Source organism: Phyllostomus discolor, chromosome 2 (assembly GCF_004126475.2).
Source record: "Phyllostomus discolor isolate MPI-MPIP mPhyDis1 chromosome 2, mPhyDis1.pri.v3, whole genome shotgun sequence".
Lineage (NCBI taxonomy): Eukaryota > Metazoa > Chordata > Mammalia > Chiroptera > Phyllostomidae > Phyllostomus > Phyllostomus discolor.
In genome coordinates this window covers 29,817,676-29,844,296 of record NC_040904.2, presented here as the reverse complement: position 1 = coordinate 29,844,296, position 26,621 = coordinate 29,817,676, and the positions used below count along the sequence as shown (strand labels likewise).

At 34.1% G+C, this 26,621-nt stretch overlaps 1 protein-coding gene across 2 annotated transcripts in view; it reads left to right on the top strand.

The window, feature by feature from the left end:
• BCHE (butyrylcholinesterase) overlaps positions 1–26,104 on the top strand; it is a 73,685-nt gene extending 47,581 nt beyond the window's left edge. Inside the window, exons 5-6 of one of the 2 annotated variants that reach the window (XM_036017636.1) lie at positions 16–41; positions 25,993–26,104. In XM_036017636.1, coding sequence (XP_035873529.1) covers positions 16–23 — 8 coding nt within the window. In that variant the 3' untranslated portion in view covers positions 24–41; positions 25,993–26,104. Of the gene's footprint in view, positions 1–15; positions 42–1,873; positions 2,669–25,992 lie in introns of those variants that run through there. The other variant, XM_036017635.1, reaches the window with a different exon arrangement.
• The last annotated feature ends 517 nt before the right edge of the window (positions 26,105–26,621 follow it).

Below are 26,621 nucleotides of genomic sequence, written 5' to 3'. Positions count from 1 at the left end.
CTTCTTTCTTTTTAGATTTTTGAAGATTTCAAAGATGGAGAGTAAGTACCATGTCCTTTCTCTCAATTTCCCTGGCATTAAAGCCAAGTAGAGAGGCAACTATTTATTTCTCTTAGAGTAGATGTAAGGCTTCCAAGGACTGTGTCAAATTCCAGAACACCTAAGTTTCCTGATCACTGTCTAGCACTATTATATGGAATTCTATTTCATATATATATTTTTCAATTCCTGGAAAACATTCTGATATTTCTGTGATGTCTTTTAATCATATTTTCAACTTTTTAAATTATCCCTATTCCTTGAAGAAATATTTAAATTATTGTATATTAATGTCCTGATGAAAAGTATCACATTGCTAATATCAATCCAATGCATGGGGTATCAGTTTTCTTAAATCTACCTGAATCTCACCTAAAGAAATTCAAGAGTGTAATATTTTGGGATATTTTCCCATATAAAACACTCCTACTCAACAGATGTTAAAGGCAACTTTAGAGATAAACTACTTGTACCATGTAAGAAGACAAGTACCTGAGGAGGTCCTCCATCTTGAAAATAATTTGATGATTCATATCCACATCCCAATTAATTATCATTTCTTTTTTTCTTTGACTTATTTGTAGAAAAAGTTAATAGTGTTGGTTCAAATTTTTAAGATGTGTGTTCATCAAAATAAATGTTAGAAAATATTTTTAAAAATTGTAATCATACCAAGAAAACTTTTTAAGTTTTTTGATATATAGTTACATATATGTGAATTTTTGTCTACTATAAAAATGTATATGCTTACATAACATATATATATTAAAATATGTGCTGGTATTTACTGAGAGAAATTTTAATTCATAATTTATTTATTCATTCAATGTGTTAATTAAAAATTGTTAATTTAGAGGTATAAATAAATATTTTCTGCCTAAGTAATTGGTTAAATAGGCTTATCATATTCTAAGAAAGGGAAAGTTGTAGGTCCAGAAGGTCTAAATAAAGAAACAAGTGGAGGGTGGGCTGGGATGGGAGTAAAAGGCAGAACGCTGTATTTGAACAACAATTAAAATTTTAAAAAAAGTAAAAAAAAAGAAAAAGAAACAAGAGTTTGTTTGAGGGTGTGTTAACTTCCAGATGCCTATTAGATATCTAAGAAAGAGAAAAAAAACTCTTTGTTAAATGAGAGTTGAGTTGAAGGACGATGTCTAGATTAGAGATATAAATTGAGTTGTCTCCAGCATCAAGATGTTATACAAAGCCACTGGACTGGAGGAGATTACCTAGAGATTGAGTGTAAATCTGGACTGAGCAGAGCCTGCTCTCTAGCACTGAGACTTGATTTGATGTTTAAGTCTCTGTTAAGCCATAGTGCTTATTGCGAGACTTTTATAAAACAACTCTCTTCTCCATAAGTTTGTAACCTTGACTCATCTCCCTTCTATCTATAATTCAGCAAAATGTTTTCTTTAGGAAAAATAAACCAAGGTTTTTATGGCTAAGTGAATCTTTTGGTTGCCTTTGCAAATAAATAAATATTTAGCTAAATTTATAATATCACCATTTAAATATTTTTCTTCAACTGTATTGAATTATCGGGAGAATAAAAACCTAAAAACAAGTAGAGTTTTGTTTCCATGCATACAATCCATATCTCTTTTTGGGTACTGATAAGATTTACATATGCATGCATGCATACATGTAGCTCATAAGGCTAAGTAATGGGTCCTCAAAAGACATCTACTTCTTAATCCTGGAAATTGTAAACGTTACCTTGTAGTGTGTAAAAAAGTTTTGCAGAAATGATTAAGTTACAAAATCTTGAGAAGGGGTTGTTTATTGGAGTATCCAGGAGGGCACTAAATGCTATCACATGTATTCTTATAAGAGAGAGACCGGGGGGAGACTTGACAACACAGAAGAGGAGAAAGAAGGCAATGTGACCACAGAGGCAGAAATTGGAGAGATTCAGCCACAAGCTAAGGAATGTCAGCAGATACCAGAATCTAGAAGAGACAAAAATATGAATTCTTCCCTGGCACCAATGATGGAAAGGTAGCCCTGATGAGACCTTGGTTATGACTTAGTGAAGCTTATTTCAAATTTCTAATTTCTAGAACTGAGAGAGGAAAAATTTGAATTGTTTAAGTCATAAAGTTTGTGTTAATGTATTACAGCAGTCATAGTAAACTGAAATGAACACACACACATATACATGTATAATTTTGCCAAATATATTGAATTATTATTTATCTAACATATTATTCCTTAAATCTTCAAAGGTATTTCAACCTACTAGTTAAAATGTATCTTCATTTTGTGATAATTTTTAGATATATGTTTCTTATTTTTTCTCTGTCCACTCTATTCTCTCCTCCTGTGGTCCTATTATTCTTGAGTCTAATTACATCAAACTGTCCCAATTTAGTCTCTCTTTAATTTTTCTTTATTGCTTTCCTTAGAAATACTCTCACTTGGGATGTTTCCCCTCTGATATTTGCTCTTCCTCTCTGATTTGCCTTCTATAGCTAATCTATTATTTTATTACCACTGTTATTAAAGGTAGTAATTTTTGTTTTGCCTCCCAGATAGTTTTCATTTCAACTTATTCTCTTTATGGTTGATGTAATTTCATAAATGCAAAAATTCCTTTTAACCTTTCAAAATAAATTTTTATTATTCATAAATATTCTAAAATTTTCTTATTTTTATGCATTAACAATTTCAAAAGCAAATATTCTTTGGACATAATCATTTTTTTCATTTCTTTTAGATGAATTATTTTCCCATAGCCCTATGGTAATACAGTGTTATGTGAATAAGTGTTGACAAATTGTGGCAGAAATAGGTGGGAATTCCTGGTCTAACACTTAAGAAACAGGAAAAGGAAGAGGAAACAGATTATATTTAATATAGTTTTAACCTATCAGTGAGCAAATCCACCATATGGTAGGGTCTATGAGGAAATTCTAAAGGAAGGCCTTGTCACAAAAAAGATACTTATGTGAGTTCCAGAAGGTTTCTTCTCCAAGGTAGGTGTGATAGACATAATTGCTTTAGCCATGTACTGGAGATATCAAGGAGAATACTTTGTAAAGTGTATGATTGTCTAGCTACTATGTTTTATGCCTTAAATTGATATGAAATAATATTGAATGTCAATAGTGATTAAAAATGATATTAAAAAAATAAATAAAATAGTGGTATTCAAAATTTCTTTAAAAATTACATGTTCAAACCAGTTCTTTATCAGATAATCAAGACTGATTTCTCACCAAGAAAAAGCTACTTCTTCCATATGATTTCATTCATATGTGGAACCTAATGAACCAACTGGACTAATAAGCAAAATGGTGACAGACTTATAGGCTGACAGCTCTGGAGGGGGGTTGAGGGTGTGAAGGGATTGAGCAAAAAAGATAAAAGAGGAAGAACTCATAGGCAGGGATAACGATGTGGTAATTATGGGGGGAGGGGTGTGGGTAGATATAGAAGAGGATATAGAGGGATGAATTGTGATGGAACACAAATAAAATAAAAAAATATGTATTTAAAACAATGACAATGGGCAATTCACACACACACAGAAAGATAAAGCTACTTCTGCTTAGAATTTCCACCATATTGGCTTCTGTAGTTTCTGAATAAAGCAAGTGTGACTCTTACATATTGTTTTTCATTTTATTTCTTTGTTTTGTTTCAAACTATTTCAACCTTGCATGACCCTTGGATACACTGGGATTTACCTTCAAAGGTCTGTTATGCTCTTTGCTTAACTCAGTCCTTAGTAATAGAAATATGACTATTTTAAATGGTAAAGTCCAAATGATGCTGATGTATAAGAGTAAATATTTTTAAAAATCTTAAAAATATATGGAGGTATAGGTTGGTGTTATGTATTATGCTAATGCTGAAATTCCTATGCTGAAATGAAGAAAAAAAAGAAACCTACATTCTCAAAAACTATAGGTAAATCAGTGTGGTAATAAATTTTTATTAGAATCTCATAGAGGTACATTACCCAGAAAAAGTAACTTCAATACAATGATTATCAATTGTTGATCACACTTTTGTTCTATAAAAAAAAGACAATCAAAAATGTATATTAAGCTCTGGCTGATGTGGCTCAGTGGATTGAGCACCAAACTGTGAAGCAAAGGGTTGCTGGTTTGGTTCCCAGTAGGGGCACATGCCTGGGTCCCAGGTGTGGTCCCCAGTAGAGGGCACACAAGAGGCAACCACACATTGATGTTTCTCTCCCTCTCTTTCTCCCTCCCTTCCCCATCTCTAAAAATAAATAAATAAAATCTTTAAAAATATTTTTAAAAATGTATGTTAACACCATCAGATAATAGCCACAAAAGCTTTAAATTTATTTTAGTAATTCACAATATTATATTTCCAGTTTGAGTAACACTCTACCGGTGATTTTATTTCTTTATAATAGGTCAATAACTCTCAAATATACTTTATATAATTATTTGTTTAAAATTTAAAACATTTTTTATTGAGCTCTGTTTAATTAGAGCCAGGAGGTATCATGTTGCTAACTAAGTTAAATTAAATTCTTGTTGCTCAGACATTAAATTTACCGAATACCTCTTCTTTTGATTATTTTAAGATACTCCTGGCTGATGAAGGTCAAAATGAACATGAAGGGGTCAGTAAGCTAAGACATTTTAAATGCCTTGAATATAAAAATATATATTTTGAATATATTTCTTCAATAATAAACTAAGTAAATCATGCCCTAATTCAATAATGCCCTAAGAAAAACTCCTGCCTTACACAAAAAAATTTCTGCAAATTATTGATCCCAGAATTCAACTCATTGAAACTAAGAAACCAGCACTAGATTTACAGAGAAACGCTGGAATAAAAAGAAGGAAACAGAAAAATAAAGAATGGACAAAAACATTCAGAAGGAAAAAAATGATTTCGTGGAGCAGATAAAATTATGACAAAAAATTGCCACAAAAATTTTTTAAATCTTTTTTGAAGATTTTATTTATTTATTTTTAGAGAGGGAAGGGAGGGAGAAAGAGAGAGAGAAACATCAATGTGTGGTTGCTGGGGGTCATGGCCTGTGACCCAGGCATGTTCCTTTACAGGGAATTGAACCTGCCGCACTTTGGTTCACAGCCAGCACTCAGTCCACTGAGTTATGCCAGCCAGGGTTTAAATCTTAATAAAATGAGAGATAGTATGACCAATACTTCACAGCAGAAATACAAGAATTTTAAAAAGATGTGGCACTTAACAGAGAAAGACAGCACATGTGTTAGTAAATCAGAGGAAAAAAGTAAGAGGGATAAACAATTTTCAGGTGTAAATCCCACACTAGGAGCAACACAAAAGAGAGCTGTCCTGGCTGAAAACACAGTGAAAATAGCAATAGGATTGAAAAGTAAATGAAATAAAACTAAAGAAAGTACAAAAAATGAGAAAAAGATTAATAGAAAAGATTAAGATCTAATACAATCAGTTTACTAAATGTGAAAATTGAAATAAGAGGACAGAAGAGTTTTTTATAAATCAAGGAAAAGTATGGTAAATACAACTTTTTTTTCTCTATAAATTGAGAAAGGACCCTATTTCTCTGGAAAGAAAGAGTGAGAGTAGTTTGCATATCCTAGGAATTCAACAAGACTGTAAAATATTTCTTCTGTATATAAAGATTAGAAAAAAACAAACAAACATAAGGGTTTAGCAATAAGATAGTATTGAAGCTAATTTGGTTTACTCATAAGATGGAATACCACTTAGCAGTTAGATTAGGTAAATCTTTATGTGTCGATAGGGAAAGTCTCCAATTTTTTGAATTGGAAGAAGTCAGCATGCATAACATTATGGATGTATTGTGATTTTTGTTTGAAAGCAATGATCTCTGGGCCCTGCCCAGGTAGCTCATTTGGTTAGGTCCAGATACTCCAAGTCTGTCAGTTTGATCCCTGGTCAGGGCATATACAAGAATCAACAAATGCCTGGCTGGTGTAGCTCAGTGGATTGACTATGGGCCTGTGAACCAAAGAGTCGTGGTCGATTCCCAGTCGGTGCACATTCCTGGGTTGCCAGCCAGGTCCCCAGCAAGGAGCGTGCGAGAGGCAACAACACATTGCTGTTGCTCTCCCTTTCTCCTTCCCTTCTCTTCTCTCTAAAAATAAACAAATAAAATCTTAAAAAAAAAAAAAGAATCAACCAATGAATGCACAAATCAGTGGATCAACAAATCAATGTTTCTCACTTCCTCCTCTCCAAAAAAATCAATAAATGAAAACAATTATCTCTGGAAACACACTTTAAAAGAATAACAGTGAATGACTCTGAGGAAGAACTAAATGGCTTGATAGAAATATGGAACTGAGAATTTTTTTGCATGTTCTACACTTGAGTGCCTTTATACTTTATAACATGTACATATATCACCTATTTGAACCAAATAATAACATAATTTTAAAGTGGCAGCTAAACCTGTTGTTTAATTAGTCTCAGGAGGAAAATATTCAATAACAACAACTGAATACCAACACAGTTGTTTTTTGGCAGGAATTGTTCAGAAATATAATGAATGATGAGATATAATTCCATCCATAATGTTAATATTTTCAACTGCTTGGAATAGCATTTTACTGCTAACTAATTCACGAAGGCTGTGCTTTTGAAAATTATGCACTTGCAAGAGATTTATTAAAGTTTTTCAATGTCTATGGATAACTGATCACACCTGCCCTTAACATTTCCAGGCCAAAATGGCTCTTCCATGCTCTGTGGCACATAATTCTGGAATCTCAACCAGGACATTAATTCTTTTACGGGGGAAAAAATACACTAAAACTCCTTAAATGAAAATGCAATTTATAGTCATTAATTTCCATAATGCAATGTTCAAATAAGCACTTACAATTTACTTCAATCAATTGCAGAGTGTATCTGTACTTTAGGCTGTTGGTATAGATAAAATGGGCATGTGGACCTGCCGAGCCTCTGTCCTTTCTTCCTCTCACAAGATAAAGGAAAAGTAGCACTGACATTTTTGTCCTGTAACTACACACTAACAGAATTCCCTTGACCTTCATGTTACCCAGACACACGTCCTTCCTCCATTTTTCAGCTGATAAAATGTAATAAGATGGTAACTAAGGATTGAAAGTAAGAATATTATGCCCATGAAAAAAGTGAAGGGATTGAGAACTACAAATTGGTAGTTACGATGAGTCACAGGGATGTAAAGTACAGCACAGGGAATAGAGTGAATGAAATTACAATAACTATGTATGGTGCCTGGTAGGTACTGCAAATACTAAGGGGAATACTTTGGCAAAGTACATGATTGTCTAACCACTATACTGTACAACTGAAACTGATATTAAATAATATTGAATGTCAACTCTAATTAAAAATACAATTTAAAAAATAAATAAAATAGCTGCATTCATAATTTATAGAAAAACATCATGTTCATACAGGTCTTTATCAGATAATCAGGACTGATTTATGATCAACAGAAAGCTACTTCTAGCCTGTGATTTCACTCACATGTAGAAATAATGAATAAACTGAACTCTAAATAAGCAAAATAGAGGCAGGCCCATAGCAGGCTGACAACTCTGGGGGTTGGTGAAGTTGGTGGGGGTGGAAGGATTGAGAAAGAAAAGAAAAAAGAAGAAAGAACTCATGGACATGGACCACAGTATGATGATTATAGGGATAGGGGATGGGTGTAAGTAGAAGAGGGTATGGGGGATAAATTGTGATGGGAAAACATAAAATAAAAAATAAATTAAGAAAATAACAACAGACAACACACACACAAAGATAAAAAGCTACTTCTTTCTAGAATTTCCACCATATTGGCATGTATAGTTTATGAATAAAACAAGTATGACTCTTACATATTAGACATTATCATTGACATTTTTGTTACACAGCAAAAATACTCTATAAAGAAAGTAGCACATCATTTTATATTCTGTCATGAATTCCTTATTCCCATTGCCAACTACCCAGAGGTCTTACTTAGGGAGCACTGTGATGACCTATGCCTGGAGGATGACCTAGGCTGAGTGGTCATGACCTAAATCTGAGATGCAGATAACAAGAACAAGACCTTCATGTTGTTAACCAAAATTAATTTTAGACTGTAATAAAGAATGAAAAACCCTTATTTGAGCAAAAGGAGCTATAGCCTAGGAGACACAGACTCAGTGAGCACCCTAAATTGTGTTCTGTAAGACAAAGTGAAAACAAGGCAAAAGTTCTTGCCCATGGTCCAGTTAGGTCCATTTTATGTACATGAGGTATCCAAATGTGTGCACTTTCTGGCTGGTCATCATGGAGCAGTTCTGATTAGATGGAGCAGGAACTCCCTTGTAAAGTTTATTCAGCCAGGCGCAACTGACCAGGGCATAGCGTGGGAGGCGAGAGGTCAGTCTGAGTTTCTTGGAATACAGAGTTTGTGAGAAGCCCCTGTAAGCAAACAGCCACTATGCTCTTATTATTTATAAAATCTGGGTCCTTAATTGACCATAGAGAGTCCATCTCAAGAAATAAATTCCTTTTGAGGTTCACAGCAAATGAATATTTTTCTTGGTGTCCACAATTCAAATAATCTAAGAAAGAGCATTCTAGGCTAGTGCCAAAACATCAAGGCAAAAATAAGCTTATTATGTTTGACAAAAAGATTGGAGCTTAGCAAGGATAGCAGGAACCACAGGAAATAAAGTTGAATTTTGTAGGGTCTTAAAAGAGCATTAGGAATTTGCATTTTGTCTTAAATCAGTGAAGAGCTATTAGAAGGGTAAGAAACATAGGACTGGCAGGTTCTCAATTATATTTTAAAAGTTCATGTGATTGCTGTGTGGCAAGTAGATTCCTGGGAAAGGCAGTATAAGGAGGCTGTGATAAGCCTCCAGTAAAGAGGCTTTCAAAATAGTAGACAGGAGATGACGGTGGCATGAAGGTGAATAATCACAGTGAAGATCCAAATAAGAAGATAGAATATGCTTTGAAGATGAAATGATCAAAGTGTTATATGTATTGAATATGAGTGTGAAGAAAAAGAAAGACTTGACAATTAATCTAAGATTTTTGATCTAATTAACTCATTACATGGTGGTACAGTTACATGGGGCAGCTGAGATGGGAAAACTCAGGACGCAGAACATGTTTATTAGTTGAGGGTGTACTTCAAGTGCTCTGTTCCAAAGATAATTAAAATTTACCCAGCTTATGTTTAAATAAATCCCATATTTAGGATAAATTCCTAGATCTTCATTTCTAGTATGACTAGTTTTCTAACATACAGAAATCTCATTTTCAAAACAAACCTGCTCTTCCATTTTCCTCTGAACTACCGGCACCTGCATAATTTCCTAGTGAAGTACCATGTATCCTATAGGCCCTAAGTATGCGTCAGTGTCTTTTCTACAGTTCTCCTTGACCCTTATCACAGACAGGTGTCTTTGCCCTAGCAGTATCACTTCACTTTATTTATACTTTCTAATATAAAGTGTCACACTAACATTCTCATCAACTCTACTATGAATTCCTCAAGGGTGAGCTATCTCTAATTCATATTAGTATTCCTGGAAACCAGCCCAGTGCATAAATTCTCACTACAGACAAATTTTCATATGCACTCATGCTGAAAAATAGCTCACAAGCAGTATTTTTAGGCCCACCCACATACATATAAATAGCAATCACTCTTTCTCAAGTACAAAGGACAAAGGTATGCTTTAAAAATCAAAAGTTTAATTTGAAAACTAATAGCAAACATGCTTTTTTATTTTTAAAAACTCTCTATATACACATACACACACATGGTCAAAATATTTCATTATGAATTGGGAAGAAAAAATACTGTCTTCAAGTTTCTTTGTTGTTAGTAAATATTATATAAAGAAACACATTATCTCCATACTAAATTTGCACATTTGTAATTAAACCAAAATGGTCTCCTTGCAAGTTGCACATAGGGGTCAAGAACATGACAGTGAGTCAGAGACTAAGAGGTAATAATAGCAGCAAGCCTGACTCAACTTTGTAGTGCCATTGCAGAATAAAATGAGTGTCAATTGACTGGGTATGTGCTCTGTCTTTGCTTCGTTTTACAATCGAAGGGGTCTGCCAAAAAATCTGCATATTGCTGGCAGGCAAACAAAGCCAATCCAAGCACCTGTGTTGCAAAACTCAGCAACTGTGTGGTTGCCATTAGTAATCCATCTGTGAAGCTGGTACCTGCCTCATGTCAATTGACTCACATAAGGTGGGTTGGAAGGGAAATTCCATTAGATAAGGGGTACAGCAAAATTAACATATCATTTGTTCTTGTTTGTGATTGAGAAATACAGCAAGCATTGATGGAAAGTGGGAATTTTACAAAGGATTTGAATAGATGAGTAACTGCTGTTACATGACAAATGGAAATGCTTGAAGTCAAGAAGAAAAAATACATATATATGTATACACACACACACACACACATACACACATAAGGAACAAAACCTGTACTTACTTTAATGACCCATTACTCACAAATAGAGTATCAGAGTCACTAGTCCTGTTTAAAGTTAAAAAAAAAAAAAGAAAAGAAAAAAGAAATCATGTCTTACTAAAGAATTGTGAACATTAGGTGAGGTTCATTTTCTTAGATTCTTAAATAGCAAAATCTCATTTGCTGAGACAAAAAATTCAGAGGTTGTGGGTTCAGTAATTATCTAAGCTGAAGATAGGACACGATTATCAATGAAAAGGAGCTTAATAGAAATATCAATGATGTGCAAAACATTTATTGGAAAATGCTGAAACATCTTTTGAGCACAAAATTGTTTTTGAGCACTTTTGTGTGTCAGTGTATTAACAAGTGCAAATCAAAGGTTACATCCTAATAGCAATTATCACTTATATTTACAGAGCATGTGATTTGCACCCAGTGAGGTGCTACAGCATTTTATTTTATTTTTTTAAAGCTTTCAAGCTTTACTTTTTTAAAGTTTCAAGAACTGCGGCTCACAGAAGTTACTTATCTTAACCATTCAAGACAATGACCTGTTTAATGTGTCTTAAAATAAATTTTATTTCCTCAATATTATTTTGGCACTGTTCATAATGGTGCCATTTAAGCAGTGTTTGATAAATATTTCAGTCCCTAAGCTACTGAGACAGTATAAACCAGTATTGTATTATGAAGTATCTGTACAATACTGTGCAAGCTGAGGAAATCAATAAAACAAAATAACCATGGGATAGGTAAATGAGAAATCTGAAGAATAAAAACAACTATCTGTCATGATAAGGTTCAGGTAGAAAATGACAAATTTGGATTTTAAAAAGCAGTGTTTCTGCCCAGATCTGTTAAATGACATAGATAATATTTTACATGCTTCCTATATACTTGCTTTAGCCTCTCCAAATGTTTTAATTAATTATTTTTTGCTGTTTAAGTACAGTTGTCTGCATTCACCCCCCAGCACTCCCCACCACTCCAGCTGTCCCCACCTCCCTCCACTGCTTTCACGCCCCTTGGTTTTGTCCACATGTCCTTTATAGATGTTCCTGAAAACTCTTGCCCCCTTCTCCATGTTTATCCCCTCCCACCTCCCCTGTGGTTACAGTCAGATTGTTCTTAATTTCAATTTCTCTGGTTATATTTTGTTTGCTTGTTTGATTTCGTTGATTAGGTTCCACTTAAAGATGAGATCATATGGTACTTATCCCTTACCACCTGGTCTCCAGATTTTAACAGGGCATTTATTAGAGCAAATTCTAGAAGAACATATACCAAGTATCTCTTACTAGTGAGTATATACATCATTTATATTTTTCAGATTTTGCTCTTTTTGTATTTCTAAAATGCGTAACTATTTATTGCAAAATTAAAAACGTGAATATTTAAGATGAGCCATGGTAAACAGTGAGGTTGGTATACATTACATTTAGAAACTCCAAAAGTACAAGAGTTAAAGCAATGTAAATTATGATTATGAAAACAGTATAAATAGAGATTCATCTAGATTCTCAACTGCAAAAAATAATAGTTGAGAATGCATTCTTAATCTTAGGAAGTGCTGATTCTTGATTCATTAGATTTTTGTTATTATTCCAACATATTATTTTGTTATTATTCCAACATATTATTATTATTATTCCAACATATTATTAAAACACACAGAAAAACTGAAAGAATTTTACAGTTAAAATTCATGTATTTACTATGTTTCTGCTGGAATTGACATTACGCTGTATTAGCTTTATTGTATATCTATTTATCTACATTCATCTGCCTAACTTTCTGATTATGGATTCATCTATCTTATTTCTGATGCATTTTAAATAAAGTTACAGACATCAGTACATTCCCATAAATACTTCACTATGCATATATATTAATCAGCATTCAGTATTTTCCAGTGTTTTTTTTCTTATTGTTTTGAAGTATAATTTACATACAATTCAATGTGTAAATACTGAATGTCTTTTTAATGAATTCTGACAAACGTATCTAAGTGTTAATTTTAAAAGGGCATGTGCCCCCACATGATTTAATTATATGTGGAAACGACGGAACACTATAAACAAAAAAAATCAAACCAGACTTATAGACACAAAAAGCCAACTGGTGGCTGCCAGATGCGGGGGAGGCATTGGATGTCTGGGTGAAAGAAGTAAAGGAATTAAGAAATACAAATTAGTAGTTACAAAATAGTCATGAGGATAAAAAGTAGAGCATGGGGAATATAGTCAATAAATTGTGATAACTATATATGGTGCCAGTTTGTACTGGAAATATCAGAGGAAACACTTTGTAAAGTTTATGATTGTCTAACCACTACAATGTACACCTGAAACCACTATTAAAGTTAAACTGTAAATAAACTAAAGTAAAAATATATAATAAAAAAGGGACATGGACTCATATTGAGCTATTTTTCTTACTGTTTTTTTCTCAACAGCTTTCTCAGTTGGTGGATTGAGGCATTTAAATAAAAATCAGTTTCCACATTAATGAATTTTATTTCATGAGCATTTTCACTACTTACTAGTTTTCATTTTTGACTAGAGTCCTAAGTTGCAAGCAATGGAAACCAATTCAAGTGGCTCTAGATCTTTTCTGCCTATGCAGAAAATAAATTTATTGAAAAATATATTGAGTTTATGTATTTCAATTGAAGAGCATAGAGAGAAAAAAATAAAACAAAACCACCAGGAGCTGGAAGGCCAGGTTTGTAAGTAGAGCCAAGGTCTAATAAGATTGTTAAACCTGGTCAGGGGGATTGTTAAACCTGGTCACGATGTAACACTGAATAGCACCACAGCTCCGCCATCGGCACTGACTAAGATGAGGGTGAGTTGACATGACTACCTGAGCTGCCATGGCCCAACATAAAAATCTCCATGGAGATGCACAGTCCCTGTGGAATGTCCCTGGGTGCGCCCCCTCCCCCCACCCCAGTTATGTGTCCATGCCTAGTCAGAAGGTCTTAGAATAGGAGAATCTAGTATTTTGAGCTCCTATAGTGGGTACAGCATGCTTACCTTCCCAACAAGAACCATAAAGGGAGAAATTCTTTAAATATAGTGAGGAATTTTGTATGATTGGTGCCCAAACAAATTACCAATATCACTAACATACGTCATTTCATTTTTCTGCTCCACAACCCCATAAAGTTGTCACCAACACAAGCAAAACATTCTTGTTTTATGGGTGAGAGTAGTGTTTAGACAACTGGTATTTCATCAGTTTGATCTTAGTACTGTATTTTCTAGTTTCCAGTTTGACTAGTGAGTACTTGTCCAATTAGGACAGTGAGACTTCTCATTTTGGACAGGGCTGTGGGTGGGCGCATTGTGATTAGAATAGGAGAGGTGCTACCTGACACCAACTGAGCCAAACAGTTCCTTAGCAAAGATTCTAGACATTTAATCTTAGTTATGGCATCTCTCTACCATAGAAGAGTCTAAACGTGAAAACCGGAAGCAGGCATTATCATTTATGAGAGCTGGTTTATCGGGAGCAAGACTGAACAAGAAAACCACCCAGAGTAATCATGGAAGAGACAGATAGCCCTAATGGCAATGATGGTGGTGGTTCGGGTTCTTTTCCTGAGGCCTGGGCACATGAGGTCCTTGTAAACTGTGAATTACTTGTATATTGTACTCTGCTAATAAATTTTCCTTTTTTGATTAAGCAAATCCCCTGTGGGTTTGTTATTTGCCAGTAGGAGTTACAATCACTGCATTAATTATGGATAGGTGATCCTGAAATGAAACCTGCTTTCACCCACATGGCAGAGATGAGGTAGATCACAATTTATTAAGCATGGACCTCAACATTTTCTAACTAAAATCTTTCATGTAATCAATGCTGAATGTATTCCCTCCTTAATAAGTAATGTCACAGAATGAGTTTCTTAAAACAAGAAGTACCTTCTTGTACTCTTAGAAGTAGCTAAGAGACCAAAAAAGAATCAAGATGTACTGAAGAACCACCTCATCTTCATTTAAATTATTATCCATTTTATCTTCCCCACCCCAATTCTATAAAACATTAATAAGGCTATAAGTTTAAGCTCTATGTCACTGTAACTGTGTAGCTCTTGGACTCTACAAGAGATTGACTCCAAATATGGTATTTTTTTTTTGCTACAAGTAATGTGCATATGAAAGGCAATAACTCATTTCTGCAAGCTCTAATTCCATAATAATTTATTCCAAGGCCTTGGCAGCTAATGCTTCACTCACTATTAATAGAAAACCGTACAAGTGGTGTAGGTGGTACTTTCAGTTTAGTAATGCTGTAGTCAATTTCTTTAATTTATAAAGTATTTATAAATCTCATCTTTGCAAAGCTGCTGAAACTGTGTAGGCAGAAACCAGTTATCTCCTTATCTCACAGCTTTCTAAATTGTGTCTTCTGTAGCCAACATAATCATTTACACTCCTCTTATTAAATCTGTTGCATGACCCCATCTGTTACTTTGCATCTTATGAAATAGCTGATTATTTGTGTAGCTCATGATTAGAATTTATTTTTGTTATTCCAATTACCCTACAGCAGGTATTGTTACATAGAGCTTGTTAAAACCAGATTCCTGAAATCTATCTTAGCACTGGCAATAACACTTTCAACTTTTACCTTTATGAATTTTCCTTCTTTATATCTGGCATTACCCCTTGCCCTGAATCCTAAGGCCCTATCAGCTTTATCATCTCAGCATATGCATGGTATATCTTTTTTCATCTTTTACTTTCTTGTGCTATAATGAATCTTTATTCATTCTGAAGTTTGAATATCATATAAAATTTCATTTGCCATACACAATTTTCTTCTTTATTTTCCTCTAACCAGTTACAATGCAGACACACTATTCTGAGCTTGTAGGCCATGCCAAGTCAAGCAGTGGGTGAACTGGGCTGTGTGGGGCACTGTTTCCCAGTCCCTGCTATGTAATACAAAACAAAGTTAGTCCAACTTAAAATGTTGGGTAGAATATTTATAGTTAATCTTTATTTTCTCAACTGATATATTTTAATTATCTAAATTGGACAAAGTAAATAAATTGCAAAGGTCCCTGGCTGGTGTGGCTCAGTGGATTGAATTGGCCTGGCAATCAAAGGGTCGCTGGTTCTATTCCCAGCCAGGGCACAGGCCTGGTTTGTGGCCCAGGTCCTCAGTGGAGGCCGTGCAAGAGGCAAACACACACTGATATTTCTCTCCTCTTTCTTCCTCCCTTCCTCTCTCTAAAATGAATAAATAAAATCTTTTAAAAATATAAATAGATAGATAGATAGATAGATAAATGGCAAAGGTAAATAAATAGCTCAGGCAAGACCCCACAAACACAACAGGGAAATACAGTCATACCTTGATACTGTCAGCACCAAAACCCATCAAACCTTGTACTCATCGCATTTTGAAAAGGAAAAATAAAATGTTTCAGCACTGGGTCTTTCCTTGGGACTTATCGCACTTGCTAGAACTTGTATGAGTCATGATGCCATCCTGCAAGAGAAAATGTTTCATTGTTCAGTACTTGTGGGTTTACAGAACTCATTATGAGTCCTGGAATGAATTAATGATGAGTATCAAGATACCAATGTAAGATGCAAATACATAGAAAGTCCAATATTAAATGTGGTAAGTGACAAAAGAGCGTTATGCAGAACACTGGGCAGTGATACAAGGTTTTGCTGAGAATTTACAATGGAATAAAATGCACATATTTAAGTGTATGACTTGAGATGTTTAAAAAATGGGACTCCTGTTAAACAACTATCCCAATTAAGAAAAAAATGTATTTTCATCACCATGACAGAATATCGTAATCTTTTTATTTTCAAAGTCCCACCAAGAGCAGCCACTATTGAGATTTTCTTTAGATGAGATTAGCCTTTAATGTTCTAGAAATATATGTAAACTAAAATCATACATTGTGTCCAACAATAATGATGGATTTCACTTGTTTTCATTTTAGTTCCGAAAATCATTACTTCATGTTTTGTTGAACTTTATTATTAGGTAGATACAAGTTTAATATTTTTAAATCTTATTAAATTAACACATTTATCTTTATGAATGTTTTTATACCTGGTGATACCCCATGTTATAAAGTCTGCTTTATCTAAGTATAATCATATCAGCTTTATCATTACTGTTTAGCATTTTTACTTCCTAGTGTAATGAGAATTTCCAGAGTCATCTTTTATTTTCCCTGTCCCATATTTGAAATCAGTCATCATCGCTCTAAGCAGAGCTGTCTAACCCATAGCTCGCAGACCGTATGCAGCCCAGGATGACTATGAATGTGGCCCTACACAAAATCATAAATTTATTTAAAACTTTTTTCTCATCAGTTTTCAATACTGCTTGTATATTTAAAGTGTGGGCCAAGAAAACTCTTCTTCTTCTAGTGTGGCCCAGAGACACCAAAAGGCTAGACACCCCTCAAGGGTGCTGGTTCATGTTGGTGCATAATAGTATTTTCAAGCAAAAAGCTGGGCACTGGGTGTCCTATGCCTATAATATACCATTATCTCTGGATATGTTCAGTGAAGGATAGAAGAAAATTATTTTTTAAACGACTTTAAGGGTATTCCCATAAAGCACTGCCATAAGAATACCCCTGCTGTTATTTATGTGTGTGTGTGCACATACACATGTGTGTGTATGAAATAATATGTTTCAGACATTAGACAATACTAGAACAGGGCCGTGATCTTTGGGAGAGAAGCAAAAAATAAGCCAGCCTTAGGATTGTCACCAGTTCTTTCTGAGGGCAGTTTCCAGGTTGTGGTTCTGGAAAGAGAAACCAAACGAAGGCAAGCAATCTCAATGAGTTGAAGAGCCAGAAGTCAGAGATAAAGGATGCAAAGCAGGCTCAAAAGCATTAGGCACGATAGCAGGGAGGAGTCCACGGCACAGAGAGCTTCAGAGAACTACAGATAGGTCTCTTTGAATATTTCCCATTTTACTGGTCTTTACCAGAATGTGGTGACATTCCCTGAAGTAGCTGGGGTAATATCAATTAAACAAAAAGTAGAGCTCAAAAACTGTTAAAAAGAGAAATAAACTTAAATTTATGGGACATCAGACAGTCTACATATTAGTATCACTTTGGAAGTTAGGTCAAATCAGCTGTAGACCAGAGATTTCTCTGAACCCACCCTAACAATGCTTAATACCTATTCCAAAAGGCTCACATCAATGGCAATTAATTTACCCACATAAAAAGAAAAGCCCAAACCTGTTTAGAGAAATACAACAAAATTCATCACCCAACAATATAGAATTCATAATATCCAGAATCCAATGTAAAATTACTAAGTGAATAAAGAAGAAAGAAAAAACATATGGCATCTAGCCAACAGACAAGTTTATCAAATGAAAGAGATGCAGATATGAGAGAGAAGAAGGAATTAGTAGACAAGTATCTTAAAATAGAAATAATGTGCGTGCCCCATATGCTCAAGAATACAAACACAACTATGAATATGGTGAGAGGGGAACTTAAAAACAGCAAAAAGACCAACAATTTAAAAAAGTAAGACGATGGAACTTTTAGCGGTGCAGAGCAATCGGTGCAGTTGAAGATGCAGCAATAGAATGGCACACAAGGAAAACAAAACTCAACAAGAAAAAAATATTGGGAGAAATCACTGCCAAGGATTACCTTTGATGAAAACTACAAACCACAGATAAAAGAAGTTCAGCAAACCCATTCAGAGTAAATATTTTAAAAGTACATCATAGCAATATATTCAAAACCAGTGAAAAAGAAAAAATCTTAAAAGTTTAAAATTCTGTATTAATAAAGATCTAATGAAAACTCTCACATGTAGATTGTTTATGTTATATATTCACTAGGTTAATTTGATTGCCAGAAAATAGCAGAAAGGTCCCAGTGTACAAAATAATTACCACATTAAAGGAAAACATGTGAAATTCTAAAATTTAGATAATAATATATACAACCGATAAGGAGTTATTGATCAATAATTATAATGCCTAAGGCAATATATGTTTTTCTCATTCTGTTATTTATATTATGAACTTTGTAATGCTTTCATCTTTTCTTTGTGAGTTTAGACTTGTAAGTACTTAGACCTTAGGAAACTATGTACATTTGTGGTTTAATGACATACTATTTTTAGCATCTCCTTGAAATGCTGCAAAATTAATAATGCTGCATATATGATATAAAGAGCCTTGTCACTTTGAATTTGCTGCTTGAGCAACTTTGCTTTAAAAAAGTACATAAATTATACAGTGACATTTAAAGAGTGAGACATTTGCAATGGTATTAACCCTCTAAAATCATTTATGCAGAAAGAGGAGTTTTCTAAATGCATTTTAAATCTTCCTTCCAACACATCTTCTAAACTCTAAATACATACACCTTAAAATATCCACCAAACCATCTATCAGTCCATCTAATTTTTTTGAGAAAGCTACATCTAATTATGAAAAATAATTAGTATGGAATTATGGAAACTATTTTTAATTAACTAAGAAAATAATAAACATTAATATTTTACTTAGCTGTAGTTTAATTATGTTACATTTACATTATGTTTTATACTTCACAAAGCACATTTGTAACATACTATAACATTAGAATTTTACAATCCTGTTGAGTAGAGAAGAGACCTAGTATGACCCCTATTTTTAAAATAAAAAATATAGTATTCTGAGAAGACAAAAGATTTGTTCAGTGTCACAGGCTACTACTGGACTTAAAGTCTACTATTTAGGTAGTTGTTCCAGTCCTTTTTCTATTATAATACAAGTCCTCTTTAGAAAGATATATAAATTTATATACTGTTCATTCACTGATTATGCTTTTACTGAAAGTAAATATAGTATCATTATTATAATTAATAAATTAAAAACAGAATTAAATACATTTATCAATCTTATGTGATAAATGTCAATATTTAAATCTTACCTCAGAGACTCAAACCATGATAGCAATGAACATTGATTTAGATCATACGGTAGGTTTCTATTAATGCATAACAAATTACCAAAATATGTGGCAGCTTACAAATATGCCTATTTATTATCTCAAGTTTGGGTAGGTCAAAAGTCTGGCAGAACATAAGTGGATTCTCTTCCCAGAATCTTACAAGGTCAAGATCAATGTGTCTGCAGAGCTGTGAGTCAATCTAAGCTTCGGGTCCTTTCTTGAGATCACTAGTCATTGGCAGAACACTTCTCCACGAGGAATACTCATGTTTTTCATGTGGCTCCCTCCATCTTCAAGTCAGCAAAAGCAGATGGAGGCCTTCTCATGTTTCACATATCTCTCATCGACCCTTTATCCACATCTCTCTGGCTTCCTCTTCTGCTTTTAAGTCCTCACGGGATTGCTTTGGGTTAACCTGAATAATCCAAGATAATCTTTCTATCTTAAATACAATCAATTGGCAACTTTAATTACATCTGCAAAGCTTTATTTTTGCCCCATAATGTAATATATTCACTGATGTGACACCGAGCATAAAAATCATGATGAAAAATTTCTGCTTACTATAGAGATATTTTTTGATAAGAAAAAACATCAAATATGTTTTTGGCTAAGAATAAAGTTTTATCGCCACAAACTAAGCTTTAAATATTAAAAAGCTAATTGAAGAAAACTATTCAAAATTATTTTTGGTACATAATAGCAACCAAGACATATATATTTAGCACTTGCTATGGGCCAGTACTACTAGAATCAAGACAAAACTATATCCAATCTCTTTTTGTCCTTGTTGTTTACATTAGTATCTGAAAAAAAATATGCTTGACACATATTTCATTGAGCAATGATAAGATAAAAAGTAATTCACTGCCCTGGCTGGTGTAGCTCAGTGGATTGAGGACGGGCTGGGAACCAAAGTGTCCCAGGTTCGATTCCCAGCTAGGGTACATTCCTGGGTTGCAGGCCATAACCCCCAGCAACCGCACATGGATATCTCTCTCTCTCTCTCTCTCTCTCTCTCTCTCTCTCTCTCTCTCAACCCCCTTCCCTCCCTAAAAATAAATAAATAAAATCTTAAAAAAAAATTCTTTAAAAAAAAAAAAAGTAATTTACTGACTCTGTCTTCCAACAACTTACAATATATAAAGGGTAATTGGCATGCAAATTCCAGTGGGAAAAATAACAAAAAACAAAACAGTGTCTGTGAAGCTAATGATCGTGCTGCATAAAGGAAAAAAGAGCAGAAGATAAGTCTTGAAAAGTAAGAATAAGATCTTTAAAAGAAGGATTTGATAAATTCACTGAAAAAATGACCTTGACAAAACAATTTAAAAGTTTTATGTATCTTTTGCTCTTTAATGCAAATTAAGAACCATGTGTTGCCTCTTGTAACCTACACTGGGGTTAGGGGCATGGAGGAATATAAGAATTAATAAATAAATTAAATAATGTACTTTAGGTAAGTAATTTCTATTTGTCTGTGAAATGTATAGTGTAGGTTATCCCCTGTTCTGTCTATACGGAACTTAAATCCTCTGATCCATGATCAGATTCATCCTCACAATTAAGTACACATTTTCTCTGTGACCCATAATTAAATAACAGATGATTCTTTTTAAAAAATATTTTATTTATTTATTTATTTTAGAGAGGGAAGGGAGGGAGAAAGAGAGAGAGAGAAACATCAATGTGTGGTTGCTGGGGGTCATGGCCTGCAACCTAGGCATGTACCCTGACTGGGAATCGAACCTGCGACACTTTGGTTCGAAGCCCATGCTCAATCCACTGAGCTACGCCAGCCGCCAGCCAGGGCTTAAACAACAGATGATCCTTTAAGAGAGTAAAATTGATTAAATTATCATAATCAGATGTAATTCATAATTGAACATATATGATCACTTTTTTCCCTACTCTTTAAAACTCTCTGGTGCCATCTTATTTCATTTAAGCTAATGATAACATTTTAATTAACTCAGAAGATAGCATTTCATCCTTTCTGCCAATTTTTCCAAACTTTCTTTTGTAGGTTATCTATCTTTACTGTCTTTATACTACATTAACACTATCATTTTTAAGTACAGTATAATATACATTTTCTTCCACCTCAGACTTGTTTGTAATATTCTATTTTTCTACACAAACTTTGGTCTAATTAATTCATAACAATTATGCCAATTACAAACCTATGTTTTTCTTTTTTTCCTTTGATCACAAAATAATGGTATGATGAATAAATAGCGCCACTTTTCCCCCTTACCAAGGCCATGTAATAAGCATAGTGTCCCTTTCTCCCCCTGATTCTAGGCTTGAACATGTAATTGTTCTGGCTAATAAAACAGAACTGAAAGTCCCAGTAAGCAAGCTCTGTGCTTAGGCCTTAAGTAAGCTGTTTTCATAAGGAGAGATTACCCACCTGCAGTCAGCAAGCCAGTAGGCTCACAACTCAAGAAAAGCTAATGTTTCAGTTGGAGTTCTAAAGCAGGAAAAGATCCGTGTCACAGATCAAGGTAGTCAAAAAAAGGAGTTCCTCCTCACCTGAGCGGGAGTGACCCTGTGTTCTATTTGGATGTCCAGCTTATTGGATGAAGGCCACCTGCACTAGGGAAGACAATTTTCTTTACCCAGTGTTTGATTCAGATGTTAACGATATCTGAAACTCCCCAAATAATACTGAATGACTATCTGGGTACCCCATGGCTCAGGGATTAGTTGACACCTAAAATTAACCAGCATGCGTGGGTAGCTGCTACCTCCATAGCCTGGGCCCCAAGGTGAACACACCTAATGTAGAGCTCTATGGCTAAGCCCAACTAAACCCACAGCACGAAGCACAGCTTCCCTGCCACATGTAGAAGGCACAGTGGCATGAAAATATTTTTTTTTGTTAAACCATTGAATTTGGAATGGCTGGATATGCAGCAACTATTAATCTATACAACTAACATTTACCTATTAGATAACTGGTTGGCAGGCATATTTGTAAGAAGAGCAAACACAAAATCATGCTAATGTATTTAGTTGAGAGAGTGCTACTGATACCTTATGTGCTTCTTTATTTTGAGCCATGAACATATTTGCTGTATTGAAAATTATAAATGCATGGTTTTAGGTGGCAAACTATTATAAATATAAATATTTGTGGATATTCCACAGGTAATTGGAAGTTGTGTCTGAAATGATAACTGAAATAAGTTGTTGAGGCAATACTGAAGTAATTTTATTTTTCATTTTGAATGTGGCATGCTTTTATAAGCATTTATTCTTTGTACTTGGTTTTCTAATGTAGTTCCCCCATAATGTATGTTATGCTAACCAATTTTCTGTTCTTGTACTTGTCATCCCTTAATGCTTTTTCGATAAGTGTGTTATGACAACCGTTTTTTAGTCTTCAGGAATCTGATCTGCCACAAGTGCACTTCTAAAAATATCATTTGCAACTTTCCTAATTTCTGCGACACTTACTATGAAATCTACAGATGTGTATTTCCTGTGTTGCCAACACAGAGTGTTTTATTTCCCTGAAGAATAGTTTCTGATATCCAGAATGCTACTAGAAAATTTTTCATAAAATGAAATAATTTTCTCTTGTCTAAATTACACCTAACTCCCATTACAGATAGCTCAAATTCTTCTACAAATAAAGACAAATCTAGTAAAAATGAAATCAAATGTCGAAACCAGTTAGATGCCTGAATTTGAATACTGTGCCCACTACTTAACAGATATGTAAATACTATTGGACAAATACATTTTGTCCCCAGGCATTTGTTTTCTCAGTGTAATGCCTCAGTTATAGGGATCTTATGATGGTTAAATAAGACAACGTACGCAGCAGATAATTTGGAAGTGGTAAGTTTTTCAAGAGTGATATTTCTCCTTCCCTTTTTTATTTACAGAGGGCCTTGTTCATATCTGGAGAGGATTAATATCAGCTTAATGGCTTAATTTCAACTTAATTGTGCTCTTGCTTTAAAAAAGAGTTTTTAATACTGAAAACGTACAGTGGCAGCTAAATTTTAATAATTGCAATAACAATAAGGAGGAAAGTGTAAGAGTTATAAGACCATAAAGTGTACCTATGGAAATATACTAAATCATGCTTCAAACAAGTAGGTAACCATTTTATTTGTAGCCATTAGAATTCTATTGCAATTAAGGAGCTGCTATTAAAGCAGTCCCTTTAGTATGTCTTACAATGCCAGTTTGGTGGAGCTGTGTTCTTTTAACCTTCTTTTGTCTGGGAAACTCCTTATTTCACCTTCCATTTTAAATGAGAGCCTTGCTGGGTGGAGTAGTCTTGGTTGCAGGCCTTTGCTTTTCCTTATTTGGAATAATTCTTTACACAATGGGATACTCCACAGCAGAAAGAAAGAAGGAATTTATACCCTTTGTGACAGCATGGATGGAGCCAAAGAGCATTATGCTAAGTGAAATAAGCCAGGTGGTGAAAGATAAATACCATATGAGCTCACCTATAAGTGGAACCTAATCAAAAAAACAAACAAACAAGCTAAATATAACCAGAGACACAAAAACAAAAAACTAACAGTAACCAGAGGGAAGGAGGGAGGTCATTAATGGGAGGAATAAGGGGAAGGTTCAAGTCAAGGAACTTGTATAAAGGACCCATGGACAAAGACAATGGGGGAGGGATGATAGAATGTGGGAGGTGGGGTGGGTAGGGCAGGGGAAAATAATGGGAGGGAAATGGGGACATCTGGAATTGAACAGCAATAAAAAAAGAAAAGAAACTTCTATTAAGTTGTTGAAAAATAATATTACTATTTTCTTATTCCTTGAAGAAAGAGTTACACAGGAAATATCTAGTAAAATTGGTTGTATCATTTCATTCTACTAAGTGGATAAAAGTTTCTATACTTAGGGGATATTATAGTAAAAATATGGAAAAAATCCATATACTATATACAATAAAATAACACGCAGAACTCATGTACTGTGTACTTGCTACATATGTTATATATTAGTCAATTTAATACTCACAATAAGCCTACAACACAGCTATTGTTATCCTTAATTTCTAATAAGACACATAAGTGCAAGGTATTTATGTCACCTGCCTAAAGTCACACAGCTGGGAAAAGAGCCAATGTCAAACAATAAGTGCAACTAATTTATCTCCATGGTCAACACTTAAACCTTGATATTGCCCTACTAATATACTCTACTGTAGAAATTTTAATCTAATATTCCAATTTCAACCCAAAATTTCCTAATTTACTTATTGTATTAGCAATCCACCTTCCTTTCACACTTCTAAATCTGTACTGTTAGACCAGAAAGTAGAAAAATCCCTACACTTCTATTTCCTGCTATATAAACATGAAATTTCCAGATGCTATTGTGTGTAAAGTTCTCCCCACCACCCCTCAACTCACCCCCGATAAAACCATACTTAATAGTAGAAAAATGGGCACTTCACATCCTCTGTTCTAAGCCATTACTGATATCCTTTTATTTTTGATTTGATTACTACCCCACAAATCAGAAATGCATCATAACTCAGAGAAAATTGATTTTTATTTCTACACATCTGAGAAGTAACTCTGTATCCTCTCCCAACAAACTCAGTTCTCCATAGGTGGTACTTAACCCTGCACAGCATTAGCATATATTCACTTTCCCCATATAGAACACTAGAAATCATTGTTTATAGCTCATCTTATCTCATCTTTCAAATTCACCAGCAGTTTTCGTGGTCTTTCCTGTTGCAGATCTCTAGACTCCATCCATTTTTCTTTATTCTCCACATTTTCATCCCTGAAAAACAAAACAAAACAAAACAAAACACTCTTATCTCCTATTTGGGCTATTACAATGAAATTCTATTAACCTGTCCCTCTGTGTCCACCTTTGCCTGTCTCTACTAGTGAAGTTAGTTCACAAAACAAGTCTAATCAGATCAAGATTCTTACTCAAAATACCTTAAAGTGTTAAGAACAGAGATATTTTTAAAAACCTACACTTTTCTTCCTTTAATTGTTTAACTGAACCTCAATCTTTACTGCCAGGTCTTTTACATGTTTTGTCCTCTGGGTTAAATGCACTCCCTGCCCCTCCTCCCTGTTCTAAATCCTCACGGAAACCTTCCCTGGTCCCCAGTAATAGGTTTTTCCCCTATTCTCACAAAATTTATCTTCATGGGTCTTACTCTGTTGTAACTGCAATGTTACATTTTGGGGATCATTTTATTAATGTCTACCTCATCTATTAAAGAGCTATAAATTACACAAGAACACTGACAGTATCATATATTGAGCCTTGAATATAGAAAGTCCTTAATAATCATGTGTTGATTAATGGATCCTTGATATTAGTGGTACAGAGATCTTTTAATTCTGCCCATTATGAACTTCTGGATTTTTGGATGGTAAGATCATACATGTGTATTGTTTTAAGCCACCAAGTTTGTAGTAATTTGTTAAAACAGAAATGGTAATCTAATACTCATATGTAGTATTTATAACTGGAGAACTTACTTGGAATGCAGAATTATAATGTTCTGCTTGTTTGACTCCACCAGATCCTACTTCCCAGAAGAGAGGAACCCCTCTTGAATACCCTGAGCAACCTGTGCAATGCTTGGCATATAAGTTGAGTGGAAGAATAAGTACTCTTTCAGTGATCTGGTAATAGAGAACATTCTTTTGTTCACGATGGCAAAAGTTTTATTACTCTCACATTTTGTATACTTTCTGTGTCTACTACGGAGTTGATGGTATCTCTTTTGAAAAAAAAACAATAAAACTTCCTTCTCTTGGTATTCTTTTTTCTCCATGATAATGTGTTTAATTAAAAACTAGCTTTGAATTTTGTTTTAGAATCAAATGAGAACATACACTAATTATTAAAAAAGAAAAAAAAGTCATGTTTATTTTATTCTACAACGATGGCTTTTGGTGCCATACTTTGGTTACTTTATCTGATTTTTAAAAAGTTTTTTTCCAAAAAAATCAAAATGAATAATGGTAAATTTATTGAAAAAAAATGCTAGGTGGACAATGATTAATAAAATACATTTAAAGTTTAAAAATGTGCTATAAGTTAAAAATATATATATTCTGATGTGGAATTGAGTGTATTTCTTTACTGTGGGCCCACTGACTACAGTTCCATGATTTGTAATAAACACATCCATAAACAATTATATTT